The following is a 15,915-nucleotide window of genomic DNA, read 5'->3' on the forward strand; positions in this document are numbered from 1 at the left end:
TTAAATAAATGAGCCATTAAATTGAGAACAGGTGAGTGGAGACAGCCATCTTCTCCTGATTTGCTGACCCTTGGTAGACATCAGTTTGATAATAATCATTAGCTGTTAGTCACAGTGTGCCCCACTGCTTGCAAGACTTGGCCTCTTCATGCTGTGAGGTAATTCCCACCCTCTGATCACCCAGGAAGGGACCCTACAGCTAAGCAGGTGATGCTCATAGACCTGCTTTGCCTTTTTAGCTCGGCAATGTACAGACAGTTGATAAACCACCTTGACAGCCATATTGTTTGTCTCAGTTGGAATGAAGTCTGGGAGCCCATGAATCCAGCCTTCATTCCCATGTGGTATTGCTTCTCAGCCTTTTGGCTAAGATCAAGTGTATTCTCACATGGTAGCAGCCCTCAACATATTAGACAACTTTTTTTTCCAGTACCGGGGATTGAACTCAGGACCTTGCACTTGCCGGGCAAGCGCTTATTCTACTGAGCTATCTCTCTGGCCCTAGACAACTTCTTATGTGAACTGCTTTCCCTGATGGGATTTGATGAGATCCATTTGCATTAACACAACATAGTTCTATCCACAGAAGTACATGATAGAAACAAATTGTCAAGATCTCTTTCAGCATTTGGAAGAGCGATGGTCCAAAAAGATAAAATCACTAAAAATTTTAAAAGTTATTTGGTGTTCAGTGACAATTAAATTGCAGCTTACTCACTAAGTGAAAACTGGAGCATCTTGTTTGAACCAAGGGCCTTTGCACTGAGCTACATCCCCAACCTTTTCTAAAAAATTTTGAGACAGGATCTAATTACTTGTCCAGGCTGGGTTCTAACTTACAGTCTTCCTGCCTCAGTCTTCCTAATGCTTTTTGTTTTAGCTTTCTAAATCTCATTTGTCAATTCTCATGCCCAAGTACAAAATTCCTTTGGAGTGGTGATCAACCAGAGATAGGCATGGAGTAGGAAACAGATTCGCTGACTTGTACCCAGGCCCTGGCTCACAGTGGCCACATACCCTAGTACTAACCAGCAGTTCTCAAGGGTTGGCCCATGTGTGGCTGGCTGTGACTGTCTTCAGTGGCCAGAAACAGAAACAACTTAGCCTTATGCAGGAGGCCGAGGGTCAGGAGGGAAGAAGAGAGGAGGTAATAACTGGTAGGGACGGAGACAGTCACTTAATAGTAGGGGTAGGGGAGACACAAGGAACCCAGAGCACATATGACATGGAACTAAAAGGCAGAAAGGTCCAGGCCTCCAAAAGAGACCAAAAACATAACGGGCTACACTCCTCAGTGTTGTTCCTCAGCCCCACTTCCTGCAGGCACCTGGCCTGCAGGTGGACTACCTGGATACTCAGTCCACATGGAAGAAAGTGCCTGCAATGACCACAGCTCCTCCTATTCTAAAAATAAGACAGAAGTCTTATGAATGAGCCCAGAAGGAAATCAAACTTTTGTTGATATGAATTCCCAATTTCTATAAGAAAAAAAATCCGAGGGGTCTTGCTTGAAAGAAAAGTCTGATGAGGTCAAATCAACCACCGAGCCATTACAGAGACTAAACTCCTCCTTACTTGGTTTGAATTACCCATACTTAATTGTAGTCCAGAAACGATACGTGGAAAATTCCAGCAATAGATAGTTCATAAGTTTTAAATAACTTTAGGGGCTGGGGAGATGGCTCAGCAGAATAAGTGCTTCCCTGGCAAGCACAAGGGCCTGAGTTCAATCCCCGGTTCCACAAAAAAAAAAAAAAAAAAAAAAAAAAAAAAAAAAAAAAACGTTTTAAATAACTCTCATTAGTATATTGTTAGACATTTTCTATTTCATGGTTAGTTTTTGTTAATCTCTCATTGTGCCTAATTCATAAATTGAACCTCATGATAGATATGGCTGTAAGAAAAAGCATAGTATAGGCCTGGTATTAGCTGTGGTTTCAAACGTCCACAAAACATCTTGAAAAATATCCCCCAAAGGGAACCTAGTACATGAGTGTATTTATGAGGCACCTACCCCTAGGGACAAGGAGGAACAGCTCGCAGATCTGTGAGCCTAAGAAACCAAAAGTATTCTTAAGATTCCACACTTCCCATCCACATAATAAACATTTATCTTTGAGTATTATCAATCTGTGTTATTGGATTTTTTGTATTGTTTTGTTTTCTTTATGTAGGTTTGGTTTAGTTTTAGTCTGACTCAGTAATGTGCTTGGAAAATTTACTAATAATACTTAATGTGTTCCTTACTAGAGGCAATACTTTATGTGTGGTTTGCTACATAAGAGTTTCTAGCTGGTGTCAAAGAAAAAAGTTTGTTTAGCTCTTTCAAATCTGGACAGAAAACAAAATATGAGAACAGTGCAATCCCTATACTATCCCCAAGGAAAAAAACAACTTGACTATATTATATTGTCCACCTTAAGGATAAAAAATATATTTACTTCAAAGTAAAAGAGACAGTTTGGATTACACACAAGAAAATAATTTCAGGCATCTAAAATATATCACAGATGATATTTTGCTATAAGACCCAGAAAACATGAAACTATTGTTCCTATCAAATTATGCCCCTGTCCATTTTTCCTTTTCCAATTGTATTTGCGGCTTTTGAAAAGAATCTAGTGTTCATGTGGGAGGTGAACTCTGCTGAGAGCGGTGTGTGCCCCCCTCTGCTCCGCCAGGAACTTAATTTTAACTACAGGAGACAGCAGCGTGGCAGGAAATCGTTACAATCCAGCCGCTACTCTGGATGGGGCTCAAAGGCCTGACTGTGACGAGCTAAGGGCATTATAATCCATTCTGGGAATGTGCTTCCCTTTGAAACAGCTTCTACTTGTTATGCCTGTAAGATCTTAGCCTTTGCTTTGCCTCATTTCCCTCCAGGCTTGACGCAGACATGAATGCTGATAGGGTGTGTCACACGCTGGAGTTCTGCAGGCAGGAACCTGGCCAACCATGGTGCCATCTCTACCCCCTTCCTGAGGTGAGTGGGTCCCACTCCTGGTGTGTTCTCAGTAACATGCAAGCCTTTTGCACATGTTGCACATGCAGGCTCTGCTTAACTTGCTCAGTGGTTTAGAAGCAGGAAAAACAAGGTGACGTTTCTTTTTTTTTTTTTTAATAATTTTATTGAGAAAAAAATAGCAATGAGACTATTTCACAACCGATTACTAGCACATTTTCAATAATTAATACAATGCGTATTGTTGTCTTAGTGGTTATTCATTGTACAAGATACAGACATGATATCCTGTCTCAAACACTATTAGAACAAACCTCTCTATTCATTGAATTAAGAGAATGGAGCTGTATATCTATCCTAAGTATTTTGAGTATACAGATACAAAAGGGTCGTTCTTTTCTATCCCACTTTTTTGGTTAGTTTTGTCAGGAAAGGGCATTCCATTGTCATTTAAATGCTGTAGGTGCATGAATTCAGCAAAATATCCCAGTATAGTCCAGTAGCCCATAATAGTAGTGGATTTTCCGTAAGACTGGCAACGTCAGAAGTTGTTGACCTGAGCCCTTTACAGCCCAGCATACCAATATACCAATATATATTCATCCCCTATACGTCGTTTCTTTATACCTTTCTGCTGGATGGTTAAGACCAAGATAAAGCAAGACCTATATAACAAGAAATGTAACTTTTATATCTGATAAAATCAGTCAAATCCCCTCAGGATTTATCCTGAAACCCTGTACCACAGTTTGTAGATCCTTTGTTAGTGTCAGCCATGTGGATGAGTCACAGCCATTGCTTGACCAGTTTGCTCTCTGTGAAAGCCTGAGAGAATGTTTTCTCTCCATGTGACTCTCCTTAGGCACACTCTACATCATCGATCACTTTCCTCTGTGGCCCCATAATCTCCTTAATCAGAAAATCTGGGACACAACTGAGTTACAGAATGTTACAGTACAGGTTCTCATATGTCATGAGTCCTTAATGACCTTGAAGGGCTATGGTCAAAATATTGGCTGTCCTTGTGGCCCTTCTTTTTCTTTAATTTTTGATCTGCAAAATTAAGTTGTTCCAGAAGAGAGGTTTATTATTTTTACCCTGCAACATAGGTAGTTGAGCTTAACCTCACTATCTGTCTGGATATCAAACATCTTAGACATAACATGGAACAGGTATTTTCCATCAAGTATTGATATCTTAAACTTTGAGTCCCTCCACAATATGAAGAAAAAAGATTAAAAAGATTTAAAAAATTAAAAAATAAGAATAATCATTAACATATTTTTACACAGAAATTTAGAAGTCTAACTATATACAGCCTTGTAGCAGGATAGCTCTGTAACTTTTTTTTTTTGTCTCTTATTTTCATTTACTACCCCTTTTTAAAAAAACAAACATTTACTTGAGAGACAGTATGACAGTAATTGGTATGTCATGACAAGCAGTATGTAATTAGAAGACCAGAATGACAGGCATTCCAAGCATGACCCTACCATTACACATTGCTTTCTTCAGTGCAGTTGCTTAGTTCACAGGTATCAGAGTATATAGTTAGACTGAGTGAGAATCCCATCAATTAACTGCTGGTTTCCAAAACATGCAGAAGATTCTCAGGACCATTGCCTTACCCATCTTGTGCATATAAATGTATGACTTTGCCCCTGTCATATATCCTAGCTTTTCTCCTTACTCTCTCTTCGTTGTCTAATCCTCAAGTTCTCACTTTCCTTTTAATTGTATTATGCCTTTCTAACTTTATTTCTTTCTTTGAGTTCTTACACTAGGGAGACTATATGATATTTACATATGTGGGTCTGGTTTATTTCACTTATGAGTATATCTTCAAGTGGCATCCACTTATATATAAAGGCTTTGAGTTTATCATTCTTTATAGCTGAGTAGCAATCCATTGTATAAAAATACCACATCTTTCTCATCCATTCCTCAGGTGATGGGCATCTTGGTTGTTTCCAAGATTTGGCTATCACAAATTGAGCTGCTATAAACATAGGTACACATATATCACTATGATATGACATTTACAGTTCCTCCGGGAAAATTCCCAGTAGGGGGATAGCTGGTTTTAATGGGATTTCTAGTCCTAGTTTTTTAAGGAGAAGGTGACATTTCTGACTGCTCCATATGAAATAATTTTATCTATATTCCTTCTCCCATGCTTCAAAGAATATACTTACTGTCCAGTTGCTATGGACAGTGATCTTGAGCTCAGTTGGTAGGACAGAGATCTGCTCAATCAAGGAATGAAGAGGCTTAAACACCTTTATACCACTTAAAAAGCAAATCCTTCCTGTAGGGTGACCAACTCATCCAAGGTTGCCTGGGAAAGGGAAAGGGAGAGGGAGAGAGAGAAGAAGACAGAAAAGAATGAAAAAGTCCCATATCCTTGGAAAACCTGAGCAGTTGGTCATCCTAGTCTGAACTTTACTGTCTGAAGCTGTAGGATGCCTGATAGCTTTGTCATGCATGGGATGTAAGGAGTCTAATGTAGACAAAACACTCAGCACAATGCCTGCTGCATAGAAAGTGTTAATAAAAATGATGGCTCATAAAACTATTATCAATGTCATTATTATTCAGGGTTTGGAATACCCAGTGCACATTATATCACTTCAGTTTACTTTTAATTGGATTGCAGTTGGAGACAAGGGTGTCATTGTTGACACAACTCCCTTTCTGAACTCTGGATCAGAATATATTATCAAATCCCATCTACTGATTTTCAGCAGCTTCCTATAAGAAAAGAATATACTTACTGTACCTCCTTTCCCAGAACTGTGGGTTTTCTGCACAAAGCACAACAGTTTTGTGCCATAATAGTTTGGTTTTTATTCATGTTAAAATGAAGTCAGTTGCAGAGTTTGGGGCATAACCAGTAGACACTGTTGGGACTGACTGTTAAATAGCATAAGTGTGTTTCTTTGAACAGGAAGAAAGGAGGCAAATGCCTGGACTCTATATGTCTCATGCTTCTAGGGTCATTGACTAAATGCTAATTTCATTTTACGTAGACCACTTGAGAAGCTGTGGTTTCCACTGCTGTCTAGAAGAGAGGAAGAAAAAAATCCATATGTTTAAGTGTCTTATTCACTTTCTCTGCTGAGCTACAAAGCCTCTCAAAAGAGGAGAGGTTTATTTTGGTTCAGTTTATAGAGGTTTCAGTCCATAGTTGGCTGGTTCCACAGAGGGTGGCATGACAGAGGGGCCTGGCAGGGGAGAAACAGCCCATGGCAGGGTACAGGAAGCAGGAAAGGATAAGGGGGGAAGGAGGCCAACCTGCCCAGGCCACGCCCCCAGCAACTCATATCCTCCAATCAGGCTTTAGCTCCACATTTATCTATGCACCCATCAGTAGACTAATCCACCAATGAGTATCGTGACCCTGAGATCAGTCCCGTCACCTCCCTCACAGAGGCTTTGGGGGACTAGCTAGATTTAAACTATAAAAAAGGTAATGTGAATATCTTATCATAATAATCTCTGTTAAATAATATTGGAATAGGAAACATGTCTCCGTGTAGGAAAGCAATTGATTTGGGTTTTTGTGATTTTCACAAATAGCATCATGTTCTACGGAAGTGATAACCATAGCTAGACATAGTCAGAAAATGTCCAGCTTTAAACTGTCTCACTTCAAATGGCATTCCTGCAGGGCACGGTGGCCTGCACCTGGTATCCCAGCCCTCAGGAGGTTGAGACAGAAGGACTGCTGTGAGTGCAGCGCCAGCCTGGACTACATAGCAAGATCCTGTCTTAAAAAAAATAACAATACATTTTTAAATGACATTCCTTTGTGCTGTATTTCCTAGAGTTTATAGACAATTTTTTTCTTTCTTCCCGGTACAACTGCCTTTTCTCCTCCCAACACAGGAACATCTCAACCTGAAAACTCAGATTCAGGGCGGGCGCTAAAGGGTCTCCCTGGGAAAGGCTGACCTTCCGCCTCCTGGCACGACCCAGGAAGCACCTGAGCCCAGGGCATCTCTCTCTCTGCTTCTGGGAGCTGCTCCAGGCCTCTCCTGCAAGGCATCTCCTGGGCCCTCCTTCCCTAGGAGTGGCGCAAGGCACAGGCAGTTGGGCCAGTGCAACCTTTCTGCCTGCAGGTTTCCCTCGGCAGTAATCATCTGCCTGGAGTCCTTGCCATATGCCAGGAAACTTCAGTTTCATCTTCTAGACTCGAAGAATCTTAGTGTGTAGGCAGAATTTGACCCCTTTCTTCAACAGCTGAGGAAACTAAAGCCAGGAGAGTTTCTATAACTTGCTTAAAGTCCCTCCCGACCCCAGCAGGAACAACACTATGATCTGTCGCTGTGCCTGGGAGGGTTGGTGTTCTCTTTACATCTGGGTCAGGATTTCTGTAATTGCCCTAAGCTAGCACTTTACAGTGATCATCTAAATCCCAGCCACCAGAAACCACCAGTGTTAAGATATTATTTGTTCTTTTAATTTTTAAAGTAGATTAAAAATATTTATACTTTCATTGAGTTATTGTAATGTATAAGCAATTTTCATATATATTTGTTTCCCCTTTTATGATTACATTTTGAGCATATGTGGTATGATCAAGCTACAGTGAATGTTTTAAATTAAGAAAAAATGTATCGTAGTGAAAGACACTTTGCCATTGATTCCCCCTCAAAATGTTCTCTCCTGGGCCAGGGCGATACCTCAGCAGTATAAACATCTGGTTGGCAAATGGAAAGAGCTGAGCTAGATCCTTGGTACAAGAAAAAAAAAATCTAACTATCTGTATATCTATTTATCTATCTATAGTCTTCATTGCTTCAAACACATGCTATCATCTTACCACTTTCTGAAGCAGTTCTGGCAGAGCTCTTTCATAAATGTCTTTAGTTGCACTGTTGCAGCTGCCTTAATGTTTGGAGGCAATTAAAAACACTTACCTTTATGGCCATTTTGACTTTGAGAAAGCACCAGAAGTCTCACGGGGCTAGATCCACGCAATACAGTGGATGAGGACACACCGCCATGTTTTACCAAGCCTTCCCTTGCCCTGGACAGCAGTGAGCAGCAGCACCCACCATATTTATTTTAGCATGCCCCATAAACACACTCAGGAAAGAGGACTTCCATTACTGCTTCAGAAAGTGACAAGAAGGATGGGATAAGTGAGTTTGAAGTCAGCGAAGTGTTTTGAAGGGAATAAATGGTATAGTGGTTTGGGGTTTTTTTTGCAAAGCAAACAATATAACACGAGAAACATTTTATAATATGACTTTATAATGAATCACACAAAGAATTATATACAACAAGTTCAGGAAACTTATCCACACACTAAACATTAAAGAATCCAGCTGAGGGCCCAGATCCTAATATCCTGCATGAGTCCAGTTGAAAATCTAGAGCTCATGACAATGCCTTCCACAGTCCAGCTGGAGGCCTAGGGCCCAAAACAAAGTCTTATGCAGGTCTGCTTTGTGAATCTGTCCTGCAAAGGCCCAAAGGTCAGTGGTGGAGGCTAGAAAGTCTATCTCAGGCTTTGAACTAGAGCCAGAAAGCAATGCTCAAGTCAAGCACCAACGCTCCTCTAAAGGTACCACAGCCATCCTGAACAATGAGATCCTGAGCTCCTCCAGCAGTGAGGAAAGCTGAGTTCTCATCAGGAAAGCCAATGTCATAAGCTTCTCAATAAGGCTGAGCAAGATAGCATCTTCCCCTCTGGAGCCAGAAAGCGATGCTCAAGATGAGGACCAGAGCTCCTCCAAAGTTCACCGGGAAAGCCAGCATGGGGACAAGGTCCTCCAGCGGAACATCCCAAGAGCACTAGCAGCTTCCAACAGCTCCACCAGCTTCTCCACACAGCATCCCTAACAGCGTGCTGACAGCTTTTCCCGTTCTGCCTTTTATGCTGCTGGCAACAAGCCCCAGGTGTCCTCCCGCACCCTGCAGCATGCTAGCCCAATTCAGCTGGATACAATATGCTGACCACCACTTAGAAATCCACTACAAATGGTGATGTATCTTTCACTGTAATAATTTTTATTTTTATTCCAACATTGACTGTATTTTTGATCATAGCTCATATGTTCTTAAATGGTGCAAAGTAAGCCTTTTCTTATTTACCTGGCATACAAACCCCTCCTATAATTCACATATTAGTTACCTACTACAGTCTCAGGTGCAGATGATTTCCAGGCCACCAGAAGACTTCCCCCTGGCCCTTGCACGTCAACACCCGCAAAGCGGCCACCATTCTGAAACCATATCACATATTAGTTCATTTACAAAAGTAACTCTGTTGTCAAACTTCACAGAAGTGAAATCAGCTGGAGCAGCAGGTTCCTTATTTATAATAGGCTGACAAATTTTTTGACTTTACAATGGTGCAATAGCGACACGCAGCCTGCAGAAATCACATATTGAGCTTCGATTTTTTCCACAACTGCCCGCGTGCAGTCCGCTCCTTCTGTGAGATTGTGGGAAGTAGCAGTGAGCTCCCGCTCAGCCCCGCAATCGCCGGGAGGGATGAGCGACACTACAGTGCGCTGCGCTGCTGGTGCTTTGGGCAGACTCCGTTTGCACATCCCATCCCGTCTACAAACACCCATCTGTGTGTGTACACGAGATATTCAACTGTGTTGTGAAACAGCCTGTGTGTTAGATGGGTTTTCCCCAGCACAGGCTGGTTGATGTAAGTGCTCCGAGCAGATTACAGCAGGCTGGGCTGAGCGGTAATGGCTGGTGGATGCGGTGTGGTAAATGCATTTACAAACTCATCTCAACTGTCAGCACCTCCGTGACATAATTCCTAACTCTCCCAACAATGGGCACGAAACAACTTTCCTAGTATGTACCATGTGCTAATGCTGTTCTGAATGGTTTGCATTTATGAATCCATTTTGATGAAGTAGGTGACGTGGTCCCCATTAAATAGAGGAGGAAAGTGAGATGCAGAAAGGCTCAGATGTTAAAATTATACAAATGTCCTTATAAGAATATGAGGAGGAGGAGGAGAGGGAGACGAGGGGTGGGGAAAAAAACTCTGCAGACCACCACTGCATTTTGTTTGTTTGTTTGTTTTGTGTGTGTGTGTGTGTGTGTTTTTTTTTGTTTGTTTTGTTTTTTTTAACCAGGGATTGAACTCAGGCCCTTGCGCTTGCCAAAGATGTGCTTATTCCCCTGAGCCATCTCCTTGACTGCTGCAAGGATCACCCAGCTGGCTTTACATTAGGTACTTGGACTTTGGGGGTTTAATTACACCCTGGTTGCTTTTCCCATCCCCCTCGCATTTGCACACAAAGCAGCAGACTGAGTGTGTGCATAGATGCACAAAAGTATGCTCCTGGCATCCCAGCTCACAAATTGAAAACAATGCACAGCTGTGTGTGCCCTGAGGCTCTGCACACCCTTCATTTTCAAATCCAAGTGCTACATGTGCTCCAGTTGAGCGAGGAGATACTGGGGCCGCTGGGTTTTCTGCTATGTCTTCCCCAGCCCCCAGCCCTCCCCGGCTTACCTATGGCTTGGGGGCGGGGGCGTTATTTACCAGCATCTCAAAGGCACCCTCAAGACTGACTTTACAACCCTCTGATATGAATTAGAAGAAAATTATTTTCAGAACTTCTCAGAACGTATGCTGTGCACAGAGAGAGGCTTGCCTCATTTCCCTGGGGCCTCCAGCCCACTTAACATTGCTGGGAGGGAGGACTCTGGTCCTAGGAAAACAGCCAGACTTTGAAGTGGGTTTTCCCGTGGTGAACCCAGCTTCTGCGGGAGCCAGGAGTCCCCGTGCTGATTGTGTGGGAGCACTTGGACACACAGAAGCCCACATTTCCCCAGAACCCAGACCTCCAGGAAGCTGACATCAATCGGTTTGAGAAAGAACAAGTTCCGCACTTGTATTGTGAGGAAGTAGCATGGGACAAAATCTTTTACTGGAAAATAAACAAGCTGACCTTCGGAGTTTGCTCTTATTTTTAAACATCAGGCAGCAAATAGAATATCTGGCAACTCTTTTAACACAAGGTGTTAGGTAGCAAGGTTTTTTTTTAAAAAGTCAGAGGACAGGAAGTTGAACATTCTCTAAGACTCACCCATCACTAAATTTCTTTCAAAAAACCTGCCATTACCCTTCTGTTCTCCATGCACTGCTTAGCCCTGTGAGCTCATAATGTACTTTAAGATATGTTACCTAGCCTGTCCCAAAGTCTGATTTTCTTAATAAAGTTTTTAGTTATCAGTAATTGCAAATTTACAAATATCTGCAAGGGTGAAGCAGAGCATACACTCCCGCCCCCTGAGCTTAGATTCCACTGATGATAACATCCCTACATTACTTAGTCAAAACTACAGAAATCAATATTACAATTTTGTATACATGACTAGTAATTAAATTTCAGACTTAAGATTTCAACACTAATATCCTCTTCCTGTTCAAGGATCCACTCCAGGACACACATCCCCCCACCCCTTTTTTTAAAGAAAGATTTATGTGCTCACAGTTGGTGGAGGTTTCAGTCCATACTCAGCTGGCTCTGAGGCAGAGTGGCACATGGTAGAGGGCAACAGTTTATGGTGGTGGAAAACAGCAAAAACAGCAAGGGCAAAAGAGAGATGTGGCCACACATATCACATTTCAATCCCATGTATCCACAGTGACCTCTGGTCTGTGAAAGGTTTTCAGTCTTTCCTTGCTTTTTGTCTCTTTCATAATAGAGAGAAATACTGATTTAAGTAGATTTGTGAAAGAGCCCTTAAGTTTGGATTGTTTTATTCTTTTGTTCAGGGTAGATATGGCTATGGGCTTTGGAAAGAACATTCTAGAGGGCAGTGTTCTTCTCACCATATCCTGTTAGGGTTACATAATACCACGGGACATCGCTGGGAGGTCAGACTCACCAGCTGGTTAAAGCAGTGTCTACCAGCTTCCCATGTGAAGTCACTATTTGCCCCTTTCCATCATTCTGTTCTCCAGAAGTGAATGTCTACATTCAGTCTACCCTAAGGTAGCAAGGGAAGACCAAGCCCACCTCCTGGAGGAAAGAACATCTGTGTGTATTATTGGGAATTCTTCCATAAAGAAATCATGTCCTTTCTCTGCCATGGGAACTCATGCATACATACCATGCCTTATGAGCTGTAATTTAAATCATTTGTTCTGTTGCTCAAATTTTTCCAGGTTTGCTACCATGGAGAACTCTTTGGGTTGGCTACTCTGTGCCTTCGATGTACCGCTTTTTTAAAGTACTTCCTTACTTTCTGGTATTAACACATGGCACAGACTCATCTCATGGTGTTGTTGTTATTATTGCTATTTTTCTGGCCCAACTCAAGAATCAGCCATTTCTCCCAAGCAGCCCCAGTTCGCTCTCTTACATAAGGATATTTAGAAGCAAGATCGGGACATAAGCAAGATCCCCAGTGGGGATGTCTTTGCTTCTAGCCTCCTTGGTGGAGAACAAAGTAAAGTATGTGTGCATACATCCTACATATACATGTATAATAGCTGTTCATGTCTATTCATCATGTGTGTAGATGTAATTTTATATCAAATTCTCCAATGTTTGTCCATTATCATAGCACCGAACTCTACTTTTTAGGTGTTGATTATTAGACATAGTTTACAGTTGAAGCATAAGGTCCATAACTGTTTTACTGAATCATCCCAACTACAGCAAACACTCTCTTCTGCACCATTTGTTTACACACCCACCTCCTTACTAGAACTGTTATTTGCATGGCTCTTTCTGCCACACTTGCTCTACTACTGGTCTGCATAATTCATTGTCCATAAATATTTGCTAGCTAGAGAAAGGAAAATAATTATGCTGTGGATACTCTGAGACTTTAGGGAAGTCTTTAGCGCTCCAGATATTTGCAGACTCCTTACAAAACAGGAAAATCTTTCTGTTTTGCAGACTTATAATGGTGAAAAGAAAGAGCTTGCTGAGGGTACCTGGTTGTAGGGGTGGCACATGGGAGGTGCTCAGGAAGTGCTCCTTGAGGCATGACTGAGTGGGTGGGTAGCTATATAGTTTAATTAATTAGTACTGAGAATGTTGGGATATTTGGGCAAGATTCTCGTACATTAGGATTCTCAGGATGTTTCAGTAAAACTAAACCAGAGCTGCTGTTATTTCTTTCCGGCTCTAAGATAAGGCTACTCTGTGTGTGCCCTGTAATTTATGATAAACACAGTCAGAGCTGATGTGATATGCAAAGGTCGGAAGCCCAGCGTCCTGGCTTGAGTTCAGGTTCTGCTCACCAGTTAAGAACCTGTCTCCCTTGTTTCCTCACACTTGCTGATCTGTGTTCCCTCAGCTCTTCTGTGTCCTTATCTCTTCCACAGGCTCATTCTAAGCCTGGCAATGCCTTGATGAGTTTACCTAGGCTTAGGCTTCTCCCCTTTGGCTTTTCTTGAAGGCTCCCCATCAGCATCACTCTGTCCTTCAGGCCTCTCTCCTGATGGAGGCTGCAGCCACCCCCAGGAAATGTACCCCTAGTTACTTCCCATTCCAACAGCATAGAGTACACTTGGAGCCCTGCACTTGAATGGGAGCTTTTAGAGAGCACCTTTCAGAGCTAGAGTTCTTGAATCAAGTAGTATTTTCTCAACAATGACTGAAGAAATAAATCAAAAAATAAAAACAATATGGAACCAGGAAGAAACTTGGAATCTAGGACTACAGTCTAGACTGGAGTCCAGGTCTCCCCTATTTCAATCCAAATGTTCTCTATCAGCAACAATTATTCCTTGTTCTTCTTTTTCTCTTTTTCTTTTTTGAGACAGGGTCTTCCTGTGTAGTTCAGGCTGGTTCTGAATTCACTATGTAGTCCAGGCTGGTCTTAAACTTATAGCTGTCCTCCTGTCTCAGCCTCTTGGGTTCTGGCATTACAGGAGTGCACCACCACATCCAGCTCTTTCTTACCCTTAACCAATGAAGCTCATCTCCTGGCCCTGAGCTCCATTTTGTTCAATGCACATGTATACGGCATGCACATATGTGTGTGCATATGCATGCAGGTGTGTGTGGAGTTGCATGTGTGCATGTATGTATTTGGGTCAATTTCTTAAACTCATATCTGTTTCCAAGACTCAACTCTCTATAGTCCACATTTTTCCTCTCTGTGCTCGAATTATAACTTAAATCTTGTCTTGTGACAGGTGCACAAGAAATAAAAATGAATTAAATGCTCTCAGTTTAACAAAATCTCTCTATCAAAGAAAATAAATTACTTTCTCTGTCAACATCATCTGTTTTGTTGGTGCCTCTGTGGTTTCTGCACTGCACAATTCCAGCCAAATAGCAGCTCAGAACCTGGACAGAATAATTAAGCTTCTCTGTCCCATGTGACAGTGCTTGTTGTAACCCTATCCTCCACCTTAATGGCGAGTAGTATGTGTGTAGTGCTTCCTCACACAACCACGACTTGTAGAATGTAAGTGATAATATAAGAAAGAAGCTCTTTATGTGGTAATCAGAGCTTTGGGTTGCAGAAATCTCCTTCCTGAGTGATGGCTGGCTTCAAGAATGACTTGATAAGCCGTTAGAACATCAAGTGTTATTTCTTTAGGGAACATATACTCAGGAAACAGTCACCTCCAGGGTTGGAACATTATTTACTAACTTAATATGCAGGAAGCACTAATAAAGTTTTCCAAAATTACCCTGCATAATTCACCCCATGGTTGTGCCTGGAAAATAATCTTTGATCACTGAGACCAGAAATGGTACTAGTCAAAAGGACCTCAGGTGAAATTGACAGGCTTTTAAGACACAATCTTTCTCTTCTTCTTGTAATATACACTTGTCAAGTTATTATTGTGCGATAAGTACACATTAGGGGCTAAGAAATAAAAGACAGTGACAACTGCCATGGAATCGGTCATAGCACTTGGCACATGTACATCATCCAAAGCCCTTACACACAACTGCAAGGTTATTCTTGCACGCTAATTTCACAGATGAGAAAAATTTAAGCAAATTGTTGGTTGTGGAGCTGTTTAATTAACAATTTTTTCAAGTTCCTCTTTAAATACCTAAGGAAATTATGAGCAATGAAATAAGTGGCAAAAGAGCAGAGCTGCTTTGATGCAGAAAATCAGCTTAAAATGGAACAGAATATGGAGCTTAGAAATAAATCCAAAAGCATTTGAGATTCTTGGGTTTTTTTTTTAATTAAAACAACATTTCAAATCACTGATAAAATGCTGGATTAGACAATAAATACACAGAACTAAAATCCAGAGGGCCGGCCTGATAGCTCAGCTGACTAAAGTGCCTGCTTAGGCAGAGTGCAGCAGCTGGGGTTCGATCCCCGGTGTGCCATGCTGGCCCCACCCACAGGGCATGCTGAGAAGGCAATTGGGACTGGGCATGGTGGGCACGCATTTGTAATTCCAGCACTTGGGACGCTGGAAATAGGAGGATCACCACAAGTCCAAACTACGTAGTGAGACCCTGAACACGCTGTAGACCCTGCCCTAAATACAGAAAAGAAAAAAAAATCCAGACGGGATGGAGAGGTTAAGCTAGATATTTATTCCTTAGAAAAATAAATCCAAAATGAACTAAAGGTTGAATGAGAAATAACAGAACCATAAACGAAGACAAACCTGAGCAAGTTTATTTATAATTTGGGACCAAAAAGTCACAAAGGAAATATTAGTAGATCTAACTATTAAAAACATGCTCTGTACATAAAGACAAAAGACCAATGGCAAACAAGAAAACTTTTTACAGTATGCCACACACAAAATTTTTTTCTATGCTTCAAAGAACTATTAGGAGAAAAAATGTGCAAATATTACAAACAATGAATTTACACCAAAAAGACATCAAAGAGCCAAAAATATAAGGGGAAAGTTAACACTCCCTTTTCTCATGACTAAGTAAAAGAAAATTAAGACTAGAATTAGTCTACCAGTGAGATAGCTGAACGGACTAAGCTCAGGTACTGGGTTCGATCCCTGG

At 41.6% G+C, this 15,915-nt stretch overlaps 1 protein-coding gene across 6 annotated transcripts in view; it reads left to right on the forward strand.

The window, feature by feature from the left end:
• Nucleotides 1-15,915, forward strand: part of Aoah (acyloxyacyl hydrolase) — a 237,719-nt gene that overhangs the window by 71,960 nt on the left and 149,844 nt on the right. For all 6 annotated transcript variants that reach the window (XM_023713541.1, XM_023713543.1, XM_023713542.1 and 3 more), the window contains one exon: nt 2,884-2,983. In XM_023713541.1, coding sequence (XP_023569309.1) covers nt 2,884-2,983 — 100 coding nt within the window. The remainder of the gene's footprint in view (nt 1-2,883; nt 2,984-15,915) is intronic.

The sequence above is a fragment of the Octodon degus genome, unplaced genomic scaffold, assembly GCF_000260255.1.
Source record: "Octodon degus isolate 3935 unplaced genomic scaffold, OctDeg1.0 scaffold00031, whole genome shotgun sequence".
NCBI lineage: Eukaryota > Metazoa > Chordata > Mammalia > Rodentia > Octodontidae > Octodon > Octodon degus.